The 17,953-nt window shown below is 55.1% G+C and overlaps 1 protein-coding gene and 1 long non-coding RNA gene across 9 annotated transcripts; one reads left to right on the top strand and one right to left on the bottom strand.

Annotated features, from left to right (window-relative positions):
* Positions 1-149: 149 nt before the first annotated feature.
* On the bottom strand, positions 150-8,181 carry SPHK1 (sphingosine kinase 1). 8 transcript variants are annotated; one of them, XM_081575481.1, is made up of 7 exons: positions 7,878-8,181; positions 6,492-7,306; positions 2,403-2,606; positions 1,916-2,068; positions 1,722-1,816; positions 1,511-1,626; positions 150-1,201 (listed from the first exon to the last, which is right to left on the bottom strand). In XM_081575481.1, exons 3-7 carry the CDS (start codon positions 2,410-2,412, stop codon positions 397-399), a joined length of 1,179 nt encoding a protein of 392 aa, XP_081431607.1. In that variant the 5' UTR covers positions 2,413-2,606; positions 6,492-7,306; positions 7,878-8,181; the 3' UTR covers positions 150-396. The 8 variants fall into 8 exon arrangements, with proteins under 8 accessions (XP_081431607.1, XP_081431601.1, XP_081431602.1 ...); XM_081575475.1 differs by lacking the exons at positions 6,492-7,306; positions 7,878-8,181 and adding exons at positions 4,190-4,369; positions 5,389-5,427; XM_081575476.1 differs by lacking the exons at positions 6,492-7,306; positions 7,878-8,181 and adding exons at positions 4,190-4,369; positions 4,935-5,209.
* Positions 3,635-13,856, top strand: LOC145540629 (uncharacterized). The gene is made up of 2 exons (XR_014078432.1): positions 3,635-3,935; positions 11,360-13,856. It is a non-coding gene; the product is annotated as an uncharacterized LOC145540629 (long non-coding RNA).
* The last annotated feature ends 4,097 nt before the right edge of the window (positions 13,857-17,953 follow it).

Raw genomic sequence — 17,953 nt, 5'->3', positions numbered from 1 at the left:
CTGTGCCAACTACCAAAATGACTTAGGGGCCGGTACCACACGCTGCCCCATCCAGGAGGGACCACTGGGTTGGGCATCACGTTAAATTCTAGAGCCCCAGCAGAAGCAAGACCCCACTCCCCCCACCCCCTAGGATAAGACCAGCAGGCTGGGAATGTCAGTTTATTCGGATCTGATTGAAGGGTGGCTTCCCTGCTCCTAGCCCAACACTCCATCTGGCCTTTGGAGGGCAGAGCCTGCCCTTCCCACCCTTCTCCAGGCATCTCCCTCCTCCTCCTCCCAACTCACCACGTGCTCTGTGGACAGGCCCTCCAGTACTCGGGGAGGAAGAAAGGGGTGGGGGGCCTGAGCTCAGAGTAAACCAAGTAGACAAAGGCACAGGCAAGGCCCACTGAGTCATGGGCGCTCTGCTGGGGGCGGCCTCTGCTGAGACTTCCTGCGGGGTGAGGGCTGCGGTTTCAGGGAGGGTGGGGACTCCCTGCAGCCACTGACCATCCAGAAGTAGTTGGGGAGAACCTGGCCCTGGACAGCCTCGCTGATCAGCAGTTCCCCATCCACAGCAAACACACCCTTCCCGTCCTTGGGCTCCAGGCGGAAGGCGACCACGGGCACGTACACCAAGTGAGGGCAGTGGCACTCCATGTGCCTGCCCTTCTCCATGGCCAGGAAGAGGCGCAGCAGCGTGGCCCGGGACACGCCGGCACGCACATAGAACAGATGCATGGCGCCTGCTGCACAGCGGCCCATGGGGGCGGTGAAAAGCTCACTGGCCAGGTGGGAGTGCAGGAGCGCCAGCACCAGCACAAAGTCCTGCTCCGGCACCACCGTCCAGTGAGGGGGCACTGGCTGCTCCAAGGGCACCACGTGGGTGTCCACGGGGCCCTGCGGGGCCCGAGCTGGGGAGGGGCCCCTCCTGGAGGCCAGCGTTTCTGCGGGCAAGTAGGCCAGGCTGCCCCTGTAGGTGCGCAGGGCCGCCAGGCGCAGGCAGGTGCCCAGAGTGAAGCGGATCTCGCCCAGGCGCCGAAACTTCTCGCTCTCCAGATCCACGTCGGCGATGAAACCCCATGCCAGGCTGAGCACAGAGAAGAGGCGCTGCCCACAGGCCGTCTGCAGGGACAGCAGGTCCATGGGCGCCAGCAGCCTGCCGCACAGCAGCTGCGTGCAGTTGGTCAGGAGGTCTTCCTTAGTCACCTGCTCATACCTGCAGGGGAGGGAGTCGGATGAGGGGGGCAGGAGCCCTCACACGCCCTGCCCTTCCTCCGCCTGAGGAGCTGGGGCAGGCCAAAGTGACACTGAGTCCCTGGGGGAGTTGGCAGGGGGTAACAGCCAACTGGAGTCACCGAGAGAGAGAGAGAGAGAGAGAGAGAGAGAGAGAGAGAGAGAGAGAGAGAGAGACGGGCGGGAACAGAGGCTCAGGGCTCCAGAGACAAGTGGTAGTCACTCCAAAGAAAGCCTGGCAGTAGGGGTGGCCCTGAGGGAAAATAAGCCCGCTCGGACCCTGGGCTCTCACCCGGCATAATGGTTCAAAGAAGCGGCCACCGCATTGCCAGAGCCGGCTGGGAGGCTACACAGGGGCTTCTGGATGGCGGTCTCCCAGTCAGGCCGTTCCATGAGCCCGTTCACCACCTGTTGGAGCACAGGCAGCCTCAGCCTGGGAAGCTCCCCCCACCGGACCCAGCGCCCCCACGACCCAGGCCCAGCCTCCCCTGGGAAGGCTTCACCTCGTGGATCAGCCCGTCTCCGGACATGACCACCAGCGCGTCCCAGCGTCTCAGGTCCTCGGCCCGCACCAGCTCCCGCGCATGGTTCCGCCGCTCTGTGCAGAGGGCGCGGCTATCAAGGTGGGAGGTTGGAGTCGCCCGTCCCCCGGCTGGGGATGCTCCCCGCGCCCGCCCTTTCCAGGGGAGACACTCACCAGTGAGCATCAGCGTGAAGGAGACGTCGGCCTGGGCCAGCAGCGGCTGCACGTGGCTCCAGAAGAGCTGCAGGGCTTTGCCCTTGCCCCCGCGCGGATTTAACAGCACCAGCACGTGGCAGGGCCTTGGGAGCGGATTCCGGGAGCCGCCCGCTGTAAACGCAAACCCAAACCCGCCACTAGGGGCTGAGGATCACAACGCCCGCACCGGGGTGGAAACGCGGCGCCTGAAATCCACGGGTAATTGATCCAACTGAGCCTGGCCAGCGGCAGCGGCCTCCAGGGGCGCGCTCCAGCGGGAGCCCCACACTCCACACCCAGCCAGCTTGGCTGGGCTCAGACTCCCACCAGCTTCTGGTCTCGTGGGGAAAAAGGCTTCTCTCCAGGGTCCCCAGCCCCTCTTTTGTTCAGTTGACTCCGGCCAACTTTCCTCACCAGGGAGAGAAGGGATCCCTCTACAGGCCTTCCCGGCCAGGCCCCCACAAACCTGCATCCATGACCTCGCCCCGTGGCCCCTGCTGCCAAGGGGTCCCCGGCGCTGTCGGAACGCTGTCCGCCGCGGCGGCTCCTGACTTCAGCTCCTTATCGGTGCTGCCCAGGCGGGTGTCTCGGTGACGGCTATGGGGCTCGACCTCCCCGCCCGTTGCCGGGGCTTTGGGGGCACCCGCGTCATTCCCTGCGGTTGCCGGACCTGAGGGAGAGGAGACCGCGCTGGTGGAGTCTGGAGAGGCCCCCTGAGGTGGGGGGCGCCCCGTTAGGTCCTGGGACCACACTCGGGGAGCCGCGTGCACGGGCATCGCCTAGTTTTCCGAGAGATCCAGAAAGCCGAGGTTCAGTGCCACCAAGAGCGCTCGGGTCCTGGAACTGAGCCCCACCCCACCCCCAAGGGGAAAGGGTCTTTTCCTGAAAACCTGTCTTTTCTAGGACCTCGGGTTCCTGCCCGACGATGAGTCAGAGCCCCGTGGCTCTCTCCGTGGGATCGGGTCCTCACGCCCCTCCCCGGGGGCCGAAAGGGGGAGGGGAGTCCAGTTGCTTAAAAAAAAATCCCAGAAGGTGAGTGGCCATCGCCCCGCGCGAAGTTCGGGGCAAGCGATCCTTGGCCCGAAACAGCCGAGTCGCCGGGTCCTCTACCCGAGCTCTGGATGGCCCGGACCGCCGCGCGCGTTTCCAAGGGCCGGGCTATGCGGCGCCGCGCGCAGCGCTCGTGGAAGCAGCGCCGGAGTCGCGCGAAGGCTGAGCCGGAGCCGTGTCGCCAGCCACCGCCTCCCTCAGCCAGAGCCGAGTGGGCGCGGAGGCCATGTGCTGCTCGGCAGCTCCCCTGGCCGCCCAGGAAGCCAAGAAGGGCGAGAAGGCAAGGTAGGCGGCCAGCCCTACCCAGTCGGTCCAGTTTCCTGGGGAAGCACTATCTCCGTTCCCCACAGTGGCCTGGGGCTGAACACAGCCGGTCCCGGGCTCAGCCTCGCATCTGCGGAACAACCGGAGCGCTGAGTAAACGCTGACTGCGCGGCCTCGCTGCCTCCAGCCTCAAACTTTTCGCTCAACTTCAGGAGGGCGCCGTGCCTAGCCTCCCAGCCTGGCCACGCCCCGCGGCCCAGGCGTTCCCGGGGGTGGAACCCGCGCCCCGCACTGCGCGAGCCAGCCGGGCCCTGGCCTCGCCGCTCCTCCCCCGCCCAGTCCGCGCACACGGCTCGGCCAAGCGCGCAGCCCTTGGCTGGGTCCGGGGACTCTCGGACCCAGAAGGAAAGCGAGCGCCGCGTCTGGGCGGGAGACGTGGAAGCCGCTGGCGAGGCGCGGAGCCCCAGACCCGCCGCGAGCGCAGCATCCCGGGCGCGCGAGGGTGACCGCGCATCACAGGCCGCCGCGCACAAAATCGGATCGGCCCCCGGGTGGGTCTCCGGGAGCGCGTGGCTCAGTGCTCCCGTTAGACCCTCGCCTGTCCCTGGATAGTCTGCTGGCGGAACCCGCCCCGCTGCCCGCGACCCCCAACCCCACCCGGATTTCGAGGTCCAGGCCCCGCCAGGTACCCCTCACTCCATGCTGGGGCGTCTCTGCAGCCGCTCCCATCCTCCCCCAGAGTTATTTTTAGCCTCCTGGACCGCACGGCCACGGAGCCTGAGACAGCCAGAGGAGCCATCCCGGGAGAGAGGGCCAGCAGTGCGGTCCGGAGGAAGGGGCCTTGTTAAGAACCTCAGAAGTTGGGTGCTTTTCTCAGAGGACGACATCGAGGCTCGCCTGAACCAGGGGGAGCTCTAAGGCCTCGCGCCCCTCACCCACCTGAAAGGAGCTTGGCGGTGTAAACAGGCCTAGGCGACCCCATCCGGATTGGGAAGCCAAGCATCGGGGGCGTGTCCCTCGTCGCCCCTGCTGGCTCAGCGGGGAGCTGCAAACTGGCCCGGGGCCTCGTGTGTCAATGGGGTGTGATAAACATACATCACTGGCAAGTAAGTGTCCGACCTGAAAGTGTCCACGACCCACTCGAGTAAGCTCCCTGTGGGGTAGTGTGTGGCGACCCAGAGGAGGAAGTTGCCAAGATCAAGTCACCAAGTTTCTAACTCTCTAAACGAAGTAAGAAAAGACCAAACCACTGCAGGAGGCTGAGCTCATGCAGGCCCCAGCTGCAGGGTGCTCACGCGCCCGCACCTGCCCCCACCCGACACCCATTCACACGTCTAGTTTCCCATCACCCCTGAAAGTTGAGAAGAGGCAGGTCTCGGCACGGCTCCGAGGTACCCCTTTGCGAGAGGACCCAGGCGGCCTGTTTCCCAACACCTGGCGGGGCGGAGCCCAGATGTCCCCGGGTAGGGGAGAGGCTCAGACTGGGACGCGTGGGTCCCGGGGCCGTTGGCCTGGCAAGCGGCCGCGTGGTGGCCACCTCTGCCCTGCGCAGCTCTGAGGGCAGCCCTGGCTGGGTCGTGAGCGTCCCGAGCGCGTTGCGGGAAGGTGACTCAGCGATGCTTTCACGGGTCGAGAAACTGCGAAACTAGGAACCCGAGGGGGGAGCGGGGCGGGGCGTCATCACCCTCTAGCAGCGCCGCGACCGGAGTCCACCGAGGTCTGATCTTGAACCTCCAGGCTCCCCACCCCCCAGGAATCCCGTGCCAGGAGCCGAGCGCCGCGCTGCAGCCGCAGTGCCGTGGTCACGCGACGCGGGGACGCCAGCGCCAGCGGGAGGAGGGGGCTCCTTGCGGGAGCCCGGGCTCGATCCCTCGGCTCTCCTCTCTCCCTCCTCCCTCGCCTGCCTGCTCCTCCAGCCAGGACTACGGTCAAAGTCAGGGCTTCGGGCGCCTGGAAGACGCGGGACGCGGCGTGATGCTCCCGGGGATCTCGGATCTTGGAGGGGGGCTGTCTCCCTCTTCTCCCCCCGAGCGCTTCCATCAGTCCTGAGAAGCCGCTGCTTAAACCCCGGAGTCTGGTGGGACTCAGGCCCGGGAAGCGAGGACGTGGCCGTGCACGAGCCTAGTGAGAAAGCCCACCTGCCACAGGGTCCCTCCGCCTCCCAGGCTGGAGCCCCTGGGGTCGTGCGGCCGCGCGGGGGCGGGGCTGACTGGAAACCGGGCAGCGAGGGAGGCGGGGCGGCCTGCTGGGTTGTTATCCGGCCTCCCGGAGCCCAGTGGGAGGGAGGTGAAGGGCAGAGCCCTCTGGCCCCGGTTCCAGTCCGCACAAAGGCTCCTCTGTCCTCCCGGCCGCCTCTTCCCCAGCCCCCGTCCCCACCCCCAAGGTCCCTGCTCTGCCCGCTTCATTCTCGTCCGTCACCTCCTCCCTCCAGGTTCCCTCCCACCGGGCCCACACCGCCCCGCCCCCAGCCCCTCTCTGAAGAGCTTTATTTCGTCTCCAGAGACCCTCATTAGTACCCATGGCCCGGGAGACCGGATTGGGCAAGAGGAAGATGCTTTTCCCCTTTTGATAACTGGGGAAGTGAAACCCTGAGAGGTGAAGGGTCTTGCCTGACTAAGCCACTGAACCAGCTCCCTACAGAGCTGAGAAGCAAACCCAGATCCCAGCCCCCAGCCCGGGAGGCCCAGCTGACCCCAAGCTTCTAGCTGGCGTTTGAGTATCCATCTGCTTGATGTGTTGCTTGCCACAGAGCTGCCTCACCCACCCGCTGCTCAATCGCTCTGAGAGAGAGGAAGCATCTGGAAGCCCTCTCCAGGCTTCATCCTCCAGGTTCTGATTAAAGCAACTAGCTGCTGTGGCCACAGGCCTGGCATGAAGCTTGATCTGTCCCGGTCACTAGCCATCACAGGTGAAAGAGACTGCTGTTCCAACTCCCCCAGTCACCCTCCCTCCTCCTTGAGGGTAGCCTCCCCACCACACACCTGATCCTTTTTTGTTCTTTTTCAAAACAAAAAGCAAGCAGGCATGCACTGGGCCCGGCCCAGCTCTCTGAAAACTTGGAACCAAGGCTGCCAGATGGCAAATGACTTGCTTTTATTAGAAGAGGTTTCCTGCCATCTCCTTGGCTACCCACTCCAGTATTTATTCTTGCCTGGTGAATTCCATGGGCAGAGGAGCCTGGTGGGGACTCCTGGACTCAACTCAGCGATCAACATTCATATGTTCATTCCTGCCATCTCACCTATTCCTGAGGTTCCAGCTCCCAGGCTGAATTGCAGGACCCAGAGGCCTGCCTTGACCTCAAGGGCTTTCTGCGTGGAAGGCTGCGAGGGCTGGGAGAGGGAGATGTCCGGCCTGGCAAACTGTTTTTAAGACTGGTCTCCTGGGATGGCCCCAGATGTGGTTTTCCATTCTGAAATCCCAGTGACCCTGCCAGGCATTGAGGGTGGCAGGCTGTGGGTGGAGGGGCGTGCCCTGGACGGGCATGCAGGAGACCAGACTGGTCCCACGAGATTCCTGACTTGCAGGCAGTGTTCCAGGTTTCTGTCTCTGCAGTGGTTCAGCTGCTCCAGCTGTGGTGGGGTGAGCCTAGCTTTACCTCAGAGGTGGCCTCCTCCACACAGGTGTCCTTGCCGAGGCTGCCAGCCAACATCTCTTCTGGGCCTCTGGACTCTGCCTCCAACACACCCCGCAACTGCAGGCCTGCTCAGAGGGACACATCCCTTTCAGGGAAGTTCACTAGCACAGCCTCCCCAAAGAGGCCTCACCCCCGCCACTCATTTCAGCTGCTGGTCTGGGATCTGAAGGCATCTGTGTTAGTTTCCTCGAGTTGTCATAACAACGTACCACAGACCTGGTGACTTAGGAATTTACCGCGTCACGGTTCTTAAGAAATCCAAGATTAAGATGTCAGCAGGGTCAGTTCCTTTTGAGGCCTGTGAGGGAGTATCTTGTTCGAGGCTTCTCCCCTAGCTACTAGTGGTTGACTGGCCAACTTTGGTGTTCCTTGACCTGTATGTGCAGGCTTCCTAGGTGGCTCAGCGGTAAAGAATCCACCTGTCAATGCAGGAGATGTGGGTTCGATCCCTGGGTCTGGAAGATCACCCGGAGGAGGGCATGGCAACCCACTCCAGTATTCTTGCCTGGGAAATCCCATGTACAGAGGAGCCTGGAGCATGTGACAGACTACGGGGTCACATATTGGACACGACTGAGCACGCACGCATAACCTGTACACGCATCACGCAAGCTCTGCCTTGGTCACCACATGGCCTTCTTCCCTGGTGAAAGATTTGGCTGAAATTTGTTGTTTCAGGGTCTGCATTGTCTTCTGCGGGCCTGTTCTTTTTCGAATGCAAATTACTCTGGGAGGAAAACCCAGTTAGTTATGAGGACTCTAGTGTGAATGGATGTATCACTTTTTAAACTAAAAAATAAAAAATCTAACAGTACTAGGTGTCTCCAGAGAGGACAACAGTGCACACTCCTGTGGGTGTCGGAGGAAAGGGATCTGGGAAGTGGACCTGCCCGCCTCCCACTGTGGGGGGAACTTGTTTACACTTATGCTGCCAGGTGACCTTGCCCAGGCTTGCACACCAGCCCAGCTCCCCCGACTTTCAGATCTTACCCTGTACCTTGGCTTATGGCGTCTCTGGTTTTCTGAGCAGATGGATTTCTTCTGCAGTCCTTGGAAGAACAAAGCTGGGTTTTGTGTTAGTGTCCCGGGTTCTCATTGCTGCACCGATTTCTCATCTTGCAGTTCTGGAGGTCACAAGTTTAGAATGGATTGGCAGGGCTGAGCCGTCTTCCTGTTCTAGCTCCTAGAAGCACCTGCATTCCTTGGCTGCGGATCCCTTCTTTCACCTCCATGCTGGCAGTCTAGCATCTCCAAGTCTCCGTCTGACTTTTGCTTCTGTTGTCACATCTTCTCTGACTCTGACCTTCCTGTGCTGTGCTAAGTCATTTCATTTGTGTCTGACTCTTTGCGACCCTAAGGACTGTAGCCCACCAGGCTCCTCTGTCCATGGAATTCTCCAGGCAAGAATAGTGGAGTGGGTTGGCATTTCCTCCTCCAGGGGAATCTTCCCCACCCAGGGGATTGAACCTGAGTCTCTTACATCTCCTGCATTGGTAGAAGGGTTCTTTACCAATAGCGCCACCTGGGAAGCTCCCAGATCTTCCTGAAAGTGAAAGTCTCTCAGTCGTGTCTGACTCTTTGCGGCCCCATGGACTATACAGTCCATGCAATTCTCCAGGCCAGAATACTGGAGTGGGTAGCCTAACCCTGCTCCAGGGAATCTTCCTGACCCAGGAATCGAACTGGAGTCTCCTGCACTGCGGATTCTTTACCAGCTGAACTACCAGGAAAACCCCCAGATCTTCCTACCTCCTTCTTGTAAGTTCTCCTGTCTGTGATGGCATTGACCCCACCTGGCTAACCCAGGTTAAGCTCCCCTTTCAAAAGCCTTAATTTAATTTAACTTAGTCACAACTGCAAAATTGCTTTTTCCATATAAGGTAACATAGTCATGGGTCGCATGGAACTATGACGCAGACATCTTTGGGGGGTTGTTTTTCTGCTAACCACAGTGGGGAGGGGAACATCTGGGAATCATGTCCTTACTCAGTGCCAGAACCTTCTTTCTAGCATTCCACATCTCCGCAGTGCTACCAGCTGAACACAAAACAGGAACTTGGTTTCCCTCAATTCGCATTTGTCATGGTGGGGCCGAAAACACTCTTGCTGAGGTTGTTAACACGTGATTCTGTAGACTTTGTGGTCTTTGACTCAGCAGACAGAGGGCTCGGCAAAGAACACTGGTTTCCATTTTTAAAAACTGCACAGGAGAAAAACAAAAAATTGCCCAAGAAGGAGCAATTGGCATATTTACTAAACATAGTAATTATAGGATTGCAAATGACTTTTCACCTGAGGGAAGAGTGGGGCGCAGACCTGCCCATCCATTTCCAGCTTGGCAGAATTTCCCACTCTGCAGGAAGGGCTTGCCACCGGCCCAGCCCACTGTGTGCCACACAAATGACATGGTCCTCTCAGCTCCTGTCATGAAGCCTGACAGTCCAGCTACTTTTACACTCTGTGGTGAGGCTGGCCAGGCCAGCCACATGGAGAACGGCGGCTAGGAATATTTCATAGGTTCTTGCTGACATCAGCTCCAGTTTGGGCCCACTACGGCGGGCTCTGGCCTGTCTCCAGCACCCAGTCCCACATCCTGGACACTGGTGAGGGGAGAGAAGGTCCCCGTCTGAGGCTGCAGCCAGCCTCCGCCCTACCCAACTGTGTTTTTCTTTTTAAAGAAATAATTTTATTTATTTTTGAATGTGCTGGGTCTTTATTCCTGTGCATGGACTTCTTTCTCTCGTTGCCACTCCTAGTTGTGTGCAGGCTTCTCACTGCGGTAGCTTCTCTCGCTGCGGAGCACAGGCTCTAGAACACGCTGGCTTCAGTAGCTTGGGCGTGTGGGTTCAGTCGCTGCAGCTCCTGGGCTCCAGAGCACAGGTGCCATAGTTGTGGCGCATGCGCTTAGTGGCCCCGCGGCATCTGGCGTCTTCTCAGATCAGGGATGGAACCCATGACTCCTGCATTGGCAGACGGACTCTACCACTGAGCCACCTGGGAAGCCCTCAACTGTGCTTTGAAATCACTTGCTCATTTATACTGGTTTATACTGGTTCGGGCGCCATCTAGCTACTTTATACCAGTACTCATTTATACTGGTTTATACTGGTTCCCTGATGGCTCAGACGGTAAAGCATCTGCCTGCATTGCAGGAGACCCGGGTTCAATCCCTGGGTTGGGAAGATCCCCTGGAGGAGGAAATGGCAACCCACTCCAGTATTCTTGCCTGGAAAATTCCATGGGCTGAGGAGCCTGGTGGGCTACAGTCCATGGGGTCGCAAAGAGTCGGACACAACTGAGCGACTTCACTTCACATATTGGTTTCGGAGAGACTGGTCGTCTCCTTCAAGGGAAGAGCAGCCAGCAACCGTGTTAAGCTGCTTTGGGTGATTCCCACAAGGAGAACTTCTGGAAAGCAGGAAAAGAGACCTGGCCACTCTGCAGCCAGGCAGCAGAAATGCTGAGCCGCTTTTATTTGGTAGCAGCCCACGTGCAGGCCAAGGGGATGGGTGTGTACACAGTTTTCCGGGCGTTTTTCGTTGTGCAGTGTTTTCCGCTTTAACATTGCTCCAAAGCTAAGCCGCGTCCTTGGGTTGTTCCCAAAGCAAACAGACTGGACGCAGCGCTTTGGCGCTAATGGTCTGGGGTGGTTTCCTTCTACCTGAGAATGGACCACTCCCACAAAGCAGAGGTGACATCCTCTCTCACCCTCTCCGGAGATGCGGGACCGCCCTTTCAAGGCTCCCTGCTGGCCCCTGGTGGGCACCTGGGGTTGCATCCCTCTCGCCTCTCAGGCCTCCTTCACAGAAGCCAATTCACTGGAGGCCAAAGAGGGGCCAGCACCCTACTTTGCCAAGCTGCAAAAAAAGACGGGTGCCTTGAGTGGGGCTTGCCTGCCCCTGACGCTCACTATCCACATCCCGAAAATAGAAATTCCCCTTCCCTGGAGGCTGGCCTCCTGAAGGTCAAACTCTTCGATTCTTTCCAGACAGAACCCTGGTCATTTAAGTAATGATTACACAGGATGGGCTGGACAGCTGGGGCTGAGGAGAGGGGCCCCGGGGCAAGGGACACGGTAACCTCATTCCACACGTGTGCCCCTGAAGCTTTGTGCTGCCACGGGAGTGATGCTGTGCTGATCCAACAGGACAGCCACTTCCAAAAGCGGCTCGTTGTCCTTTTTGCTCCTTGCCCTAAAGTGCTGACCACGGCAACGTGACTGGCATCTTGAAAATGAGTCGAGATGTCATTTCTCCTTCAAGGCACCATCAGATGATCCTAGCAGCCTCCTCTGAAACCCCCTGTCTCAAAACAGAAGAGGGAGCCAAGTGATTACCTATCAAAGTTTACAGACTAAGGAATGAAGTTATTTTTAAAGAAAACAAAAGATGGAATGGGCTTGGGAGGAGCATATAATGGGAAGCATATACGAAGAAAGTATCCTTTCTTTTCTGTTTCTGTCTCCTTCCTAGAGCTGCAGTGAGCGCGGTTCTGTACACAGAGGTCCTCGAGAGAAACGCTTGTGGGCTGACCCCTCCCAACCGCAGCAGAGGATCCAGGGGAGGGAGCCCCATCTGGGCGCCAGGTGGCTGCTGCAGCGATGCAGAGCCCAGGAAGGCCACAAACACTCCACCTCCTCCTGGCTCCGTGCAGCAGGCTGATGGGTCCCGGGAGGGAGGGACAGACAGACGGCTCTGATGCGGAGTTAAAAGGACATATCCATCTTCCGGACTCGGCATGACCTAGAAAAATCCACAGCATCAACTTGGCATTTGCCAACAAGCACAAAGATCCTATCTTTTTAGGCTGAATTCCAGCTGCCACGTGACAAGTATCTGTGACCGCTTGGTTCTCAAATTGAGGACTTGGAGCACTTAAAGAGGGAAGACAATCTAAGTGTAAAATAGGATTAGCATGGAATCAGATCTGCCACTTGCATCTCTTGGCAGGAGTAAGTGTTATTCCTAAGGGGAGAGGCGTGTTGAGTTCTCGGGGGTGGATCTGTTATCCCGATTTGCAGCCATTAGCGGTGCAGGAGCCACACTGACTGGGGGAAGGCTGGCTGGCCGCCAGCACACAGGCAAACCCTAGGACACTAAGGTCTCAGGCATTTCTGAAATGCAAAGGACCCTGAGTGGAAGAACAGGCTTCATTGCCCTCAGTTGTGTTGACTCTTTTCAACCCCGTGGACAGTAGCCCGCAAGGCTCCTCTATCCATGGAATTTTCCAGGCAAGAAAACAAGTGGGTTGCCATTTCCTCCCCGGAGGACCTTCCCGACCAAGGAATGGAACCTGTGTCTCCTGTGTCTCCCGCATTGGCAGGTGGGCTTTTACTGCTGAGCCACCTGAAAGAACAACAGCATCATTTTAATTCTAAACTGAGACTTGGATGTTATGTGTATTTAACAAAGACAGCCTGGTCACCCATGAAAAACTGGTCCTAACAGATGTGGAACAGGGTGTTCCCTGTAGCTCAGACGGTAAAGAATCTGCCTGCAATTCAAGACACCCGGGTTCGATCCCTGGGTTGAGAAGATACCCTGGAGAAGTGAATGGCTACCCACTCCAGTATTCTGGCCTGGAGAATTCCATGGACAGAGGAGCTTGGTGGGCCACAGTCCTTGAAGTCGCAAAGAGTTAGACACGACTGAGCAACTAACACTACTACTACTAGTAGATGTGGAAAACGAATCTGGAGTACCCACCAGCCCTTGAGGAAAATATATGTTAAAAAATTTTTATTGAAGTATAGTTGATATACAATATTGTGTTAGTTTCAGGTGTATAACAAAGTGATTCAGTTATACATATACATATTTTCTTGTCCAGATTATTTTCCATTATAGGTTATTATAATACATTGAATATAGTTCCCTGTGCTGTTCAGTAGGTCCTTGTTATTCTTCTATTTTCTGTATATATAGTGGTAGTGGTATGTATCTGTTAATCCCAAACTCCTGATTTAACCTCCCCACCCTGCCCCGGGGCTTCCCTGGTGGCTCAGTGGTAAAGAACCCACCTGCCAATACAAGAGGTTCAATCCCTGGGTCGGGAAGATCCCCTGGAGAAGGAAACAGCAACCCGCTCCAATATTCCTGGCCTGGGAAATCCCATGGACAGAGGAACCTGGCTACAGTCCACGGGATCATAAAAGAGTCAGACATAACTTAGCGACTGAATAACAACAACAACCCTGCCCCAAGAAAAATATCTTTTTTTTCCCCCCTTTGGCTATGCCAGGTGGGTTATGGGATCCCAGACCCTCAGCAGTGAGAGCCTGGAGTCCTAATCACTGGACCACAAGGGAAGTCCCAGAAAATATCTTTAAAAAAGGAGAGACCTGGGACTTCCCTGGCAGTTCAGTGGTTAAGATTCTGAACTCCCAATGCAGGGGACAGGGTTTCAATCCCTGGTCAGGGAACTAAGTGTGGCCAAAAAATAAAAAAGAGAAACTGAAGGTTCCTCAAAAAATTAAACCTAGAGTTACCATGTGACCCAATAATTTCACTCCTAGGTATTTACCCAAGAGAACTGAGAACATGTGTCCACATAAAACCTTGCACAGGAATGCTCATAGTAGCTCTATTCACAATAACCAAAAGGTCGAAACAACCCAAGTGTCCATCAGCAGATGAATGGGTAAAAGAAATGTGGCTTTGTCCATAAAAAGGAATGAAGTCCTGATCTGTGCTACCCTGTGAGTGAACTTCAAGAACATCATGTGAAAGAAGTGACGGAAGGCAGACAAAAAGGCCATATATTGTGTGATTCCATTTAAATGATACTTCCAGAAAAGATAAATTCACCAAGACAGAAAGCAGGTTGGTGGTTGCCAGGAGCGTGAGGAGACAATGCTTAATGGACATGGGTTTTATTTGGGATGATTTTATTTTGGGTGATAGTTTTATTGTGGGTTTTATTTTGAAAACAGAGGTCATCATTGCACAACATGAATATGCTAATTGCGAATCACTTGTTTATTTCCTGTTATGTGCATTTCTTCCCTTTTTTTTTCTTTAAATGAGGGACTTGAATCAGCAATGTCCCTTTCAGCATCATTCTTTTGTGATGCGCAAAAGGTCCATTTCTAATGATGAGGTTTAAATTCTGATTTGACTGCTGTTAAAGAAAAATATTCCAAGCACTTGTTAAAGAAGGGTAAGGTGGGCTATATTCAGGACCTCTGTGATGGGGGCAGGGACCACTACGTTGGGGTCTTGCAGATGGGCGGGAGGGAGTAGAGATTGAGTTCGACTGTGAATACAAAGAGAAGTGGGACTATAAGCCAAGGCGTAGTGTAGGGGTCAGTGGGCGGAAGATTACTAAAAGGAAACATCAGGGGTCAGGAGAGATTCTCGGTAAACCGTAAACTGACCTGGCAGAACTTCCAGTGGCTAGGATGCCACACCCCCATTGCAGGGGGACCCGGTTCGATCCCTGTTTAAGGAACTGGACCCCACATACCGCAGCTTAGAGTTTGCATGCTACAATTAAGACCCAGTGCAGCCAAATAAATTAATTAATTAAAAAAAAAACAACTTGCTGAAGGCAGGCCAGGAGGCTCAGACATCACCGGAGGGTGCTGAACGATGGAGAACCCAAACATTTTGAAGGTGACCAGACCTGGAGGATGGGGGTCCTGGCTAAACTGACTTACCAGGATTCTTGTTACAACTGGACTTTGCATGGAAGGACAAAAGGGCCCGGGGTTTGAGACTTGGTCAAAGAGAGGCGTAAGATAAGCTGGATTAGATCAAAGAGAGAATCTTGCTCCTTGGCAGTGAATTATTCAGAGTCTAGTATGTCAACCTCATGGAACCTCCCAGGGGCTCCTTCCCTCTCCTTACAGGGGTGAGAGGTGGCCACCAGCACTTTGGTGGCTTTATTTGAAGGGACTTACCTTGTCTCAAAAGTTGTGTTACCTTGTGGAGGCCCTAAGGGCCAATCCTTGGTCTTCACTGGTTCTTTTTTTTTTTTTTTCATTTCTCTGTATTTCCCCACATAGTTATGCAGTATGTGTGGGGTTTTTATTTATTTTAGTTTTTAGGGGTTTTTGGACCCCTGCCATGCAGCCTGTGAGATCCTTAGTTCCCTGACTAGGGATCAAACTTGTGCCCCCTGCAGCGGAAGCACGGAGTCTTAACCACTGGACCAACAGGGAAATCCCTTGGGTTTTTTTTCTGAAGAATGTACATATCTGTATAACTGAATCGCTTGGCTATGTGGGATTTTTATTGAGGTATAAATGTGTACAGAAAAGCACACATTATAAACTATGAATATGAACCAACACACATGCATCAACAAAAGAACACATCCTAGAAACCCCTGGTGCTCCCTCCCAGCTCCTCCCTGCCCCCCAACCACGATGACTACTCATGCAGTATATTTTTATATTGGGGAAAAAATACTTAAAATTTAAACACAGCAAAAATACATTAGAGATGGAAAAATTTTAAATCCAGCACTTTTTATCTGTGAGTGAACTTGTTCTGCCGCTGCTGCTGCTAAGTCGCTTCAGTCGTGTCCGACTCTGTGCGACCCCATAGACGGCAGCCCACCAGGCTCCGCCGTCCCTGGGATTCTCCAGGCAAGAACACTGGAGTGGGTTGCCATTTCCTTCTCCAATGCATCAAAGTGAAAAGTGAAAGTGAAGTTGCTCAGTCATGTTCGACTCTTAGCGACCCCATGGACTGCAGCCTACCAGGCCCCTCCATCCATGGGATTTTCCAGGCAAGAGTACTGGAGTGGGGTGCCATTGCCTTCTCCAGGAGATCTTCCCGAACCAGGGATGGAACCTGGGTCTCCCAAATTGTAGGCAGACACTTTACCGTCTGAGCCACCAGGGAAGCTTATTTGTGAAGGATCTTCCAAATGGCTTAGACATTGTAAAGACAGAGCTGTGAGTTTGGCCTCAAGTTGCTCCTAAGGGAAAGCAGAAGGAGGCAGCTGGTAGTAGCCAACTACTACTACAGTAGATCTACATCAGTAGATCAACTGATGGCCCCATCGCCTTCCTGGGTCAATTGGGCAGCACTTTGGCACCCCCCCCCAGGGGGGCTTCAGCACTACAGATGCCTGGGCTCCATCCGCAGAGATGGTCATTTCACTGGTCTGGGCTTGAGAATTTTTCAAAGCTCTCTAGTGATTCTAATACGTGGACAAATTTGGGAACCACTGACTTAGCTTACAAGGAGGATCTGAAGCCTGCCTTCCAAGCAGGTGGGCAGACTCAAAAGCCTCCCAGAGATTCTGTAACTACCACAAAAAGCCATCTTCCTCAAGAGCATCATGAATTGTCATGGTCCCTGTGACTATTTCACTTCTGGAAATGAGTCAGCCGTAGTACACAAGTGACACATACTCTTACGGCCTCTCCCCACATCCTCCTCGATGCCGGCGTGGGAATGTGGGAACAGTGACAAAGCTGGCTGCCACCCAGGCTCCAGGGAAAGTGGGGCGTGGGGGCTGGGGGTGGGGTGGGGAAGGGAGGCTCTGCTGTTATTACAATTATTTCCACTAGGTGGCGTCGGAGCAGATGCTCCTGTGAATATCTAAAAAAAACAAAACCAAACTCAATTAAACCTTATTTCCCTGTGCTCCTTCTTAGTATCAAATTGGTATTTAATTACTGGTGGGATTCTATTTTCCCTGAAAGGAAGATAAAGTTGCCTTATTCTCCCCAACTCCTCCAACCCCCACCCCCTGAGGACTCTCGCTGCGGGCGTTAACCTCTGATGTTCCTGCTCCTCCCACCTAAACACACTGTACCTTCATGACATGGGTCAGATTTCTAAGAACCTGACTGTGTTTCTATAGTGGTTGTTTGGAATAGTGGTTTAAAATTTACAGAAGAATGGGAAAGGCTTGACAGCAGGAAGAAATGGGCAGGAAGGGAAGAACAACGAGTGGGGGGCTGGAATGCTTTCATGTCACCCACCTTATGAGCTGATACTGTGCCTGAGCTAGAACTTGGGATTGGAAGAGTATTTGGCGTGTATCTTTCCACAAGCCCGGATATGCCACTTATGCAAACCCTTCCTGGATGGTCACTAGAAAGACAATTAATTTTTCGTCCACGAAAGCACCATATGTTTCTGAGAGTACTTGACTCCCTAGGGAAGTGTTCTAATTACCTGTTTCCGAGTGATAAATCACCCTAAGATGTAGTGGCTTGAAGCAATAATTTCCTGGGTCCTCGGCGGGATGACTGGACTCAGTCAGGTGGTTCTCACTAAGGGACTCATGTGGTTGCAATGTCAGTGGTCTGAACATCTGAGATGGGTCCCTCCCACGGGACCCTTGAGGGAGCTGTCAGCTAGTTCAGCTGGGGCCAGCAGCCAGAGCTCTTGCGTGGCCCCTCCAGGTGACACAGAGCCTGGGTTCCCAGAGCGACTGTCTCACGGGCATCATTCCAAGATGCCCAGCGGAAGCTGTGCGGCGTCTCATGCCCTGGCTTTGGAAGTTCCAGGCTGTCACTTGCGTCACATTCTACAGCCCAAGCAATCACTAAGGCCAGGGCAGATTCCAGGGAAGGGAGCCAGGGCCCCTCCCCCTCGGTGGGGGGGAGGGGTCTATGGAGGCCATATTTAGGGACTCGGTTACTTATCTCAGGAAGTGGGAACTGGGACAAATTTAGGGAACTGCTTCACCCTGAAGGAAACTGTTTTTCAGTTTAAGAACAGACTCCTTCAAATGTATTTTCAGGAAACCCCAGTGCCTGGTTGATCAAAGCCCCAGCTTCCTTGGGTGTCCGTGCTTTAACTGGAACCAGCTACCCAGCCAGACAGCATTCATCCTTAAGCCCTCTCTCTCCATTGGAAGCTGCTGATTTTCCACTTCCTTCTTAATACAAGTGCTAACATTCATCACGCTCTTATTTTGTGCCAGACACTGTGCTGAGCAATGCATGCACTTACCCGTTTCATTAAGAAGACTTGTCTTGTTGAAGTGCCTGTTAGGAAAAGCTTGCTTGCTTGCTTGTTTGTTTGTTTCCAATAACTACCACCAGCTGTGCTCTGTCCAAACCTCCTTGGTCACTTGAGTGTAAGGCTCCCCGTTAAGGC

Source organism: Giraffa tippelskirchi, chromosome 3 (assembly GCF_054371585.1).
Source record: "Giraffa tippelskirchi isolate mGirTip1 chromosome 3, T2T-mGirTip1v1.2.pri, whole genome shotgun sequence".
In the NCBI taxonomy this organism is placed as follows: domain Eukaryota; kingdom Metazoa; phylum Chordata; class Mammalia; order Artiodactyla; family Giraffidae; genus Giraffa; species Giraffa tippelskirchi.
The sequence above is the reverse complement of the archived record's forward strand: the minus strand, read 5'-3'. Positions and strand labels throughout refer to the sequence as shown.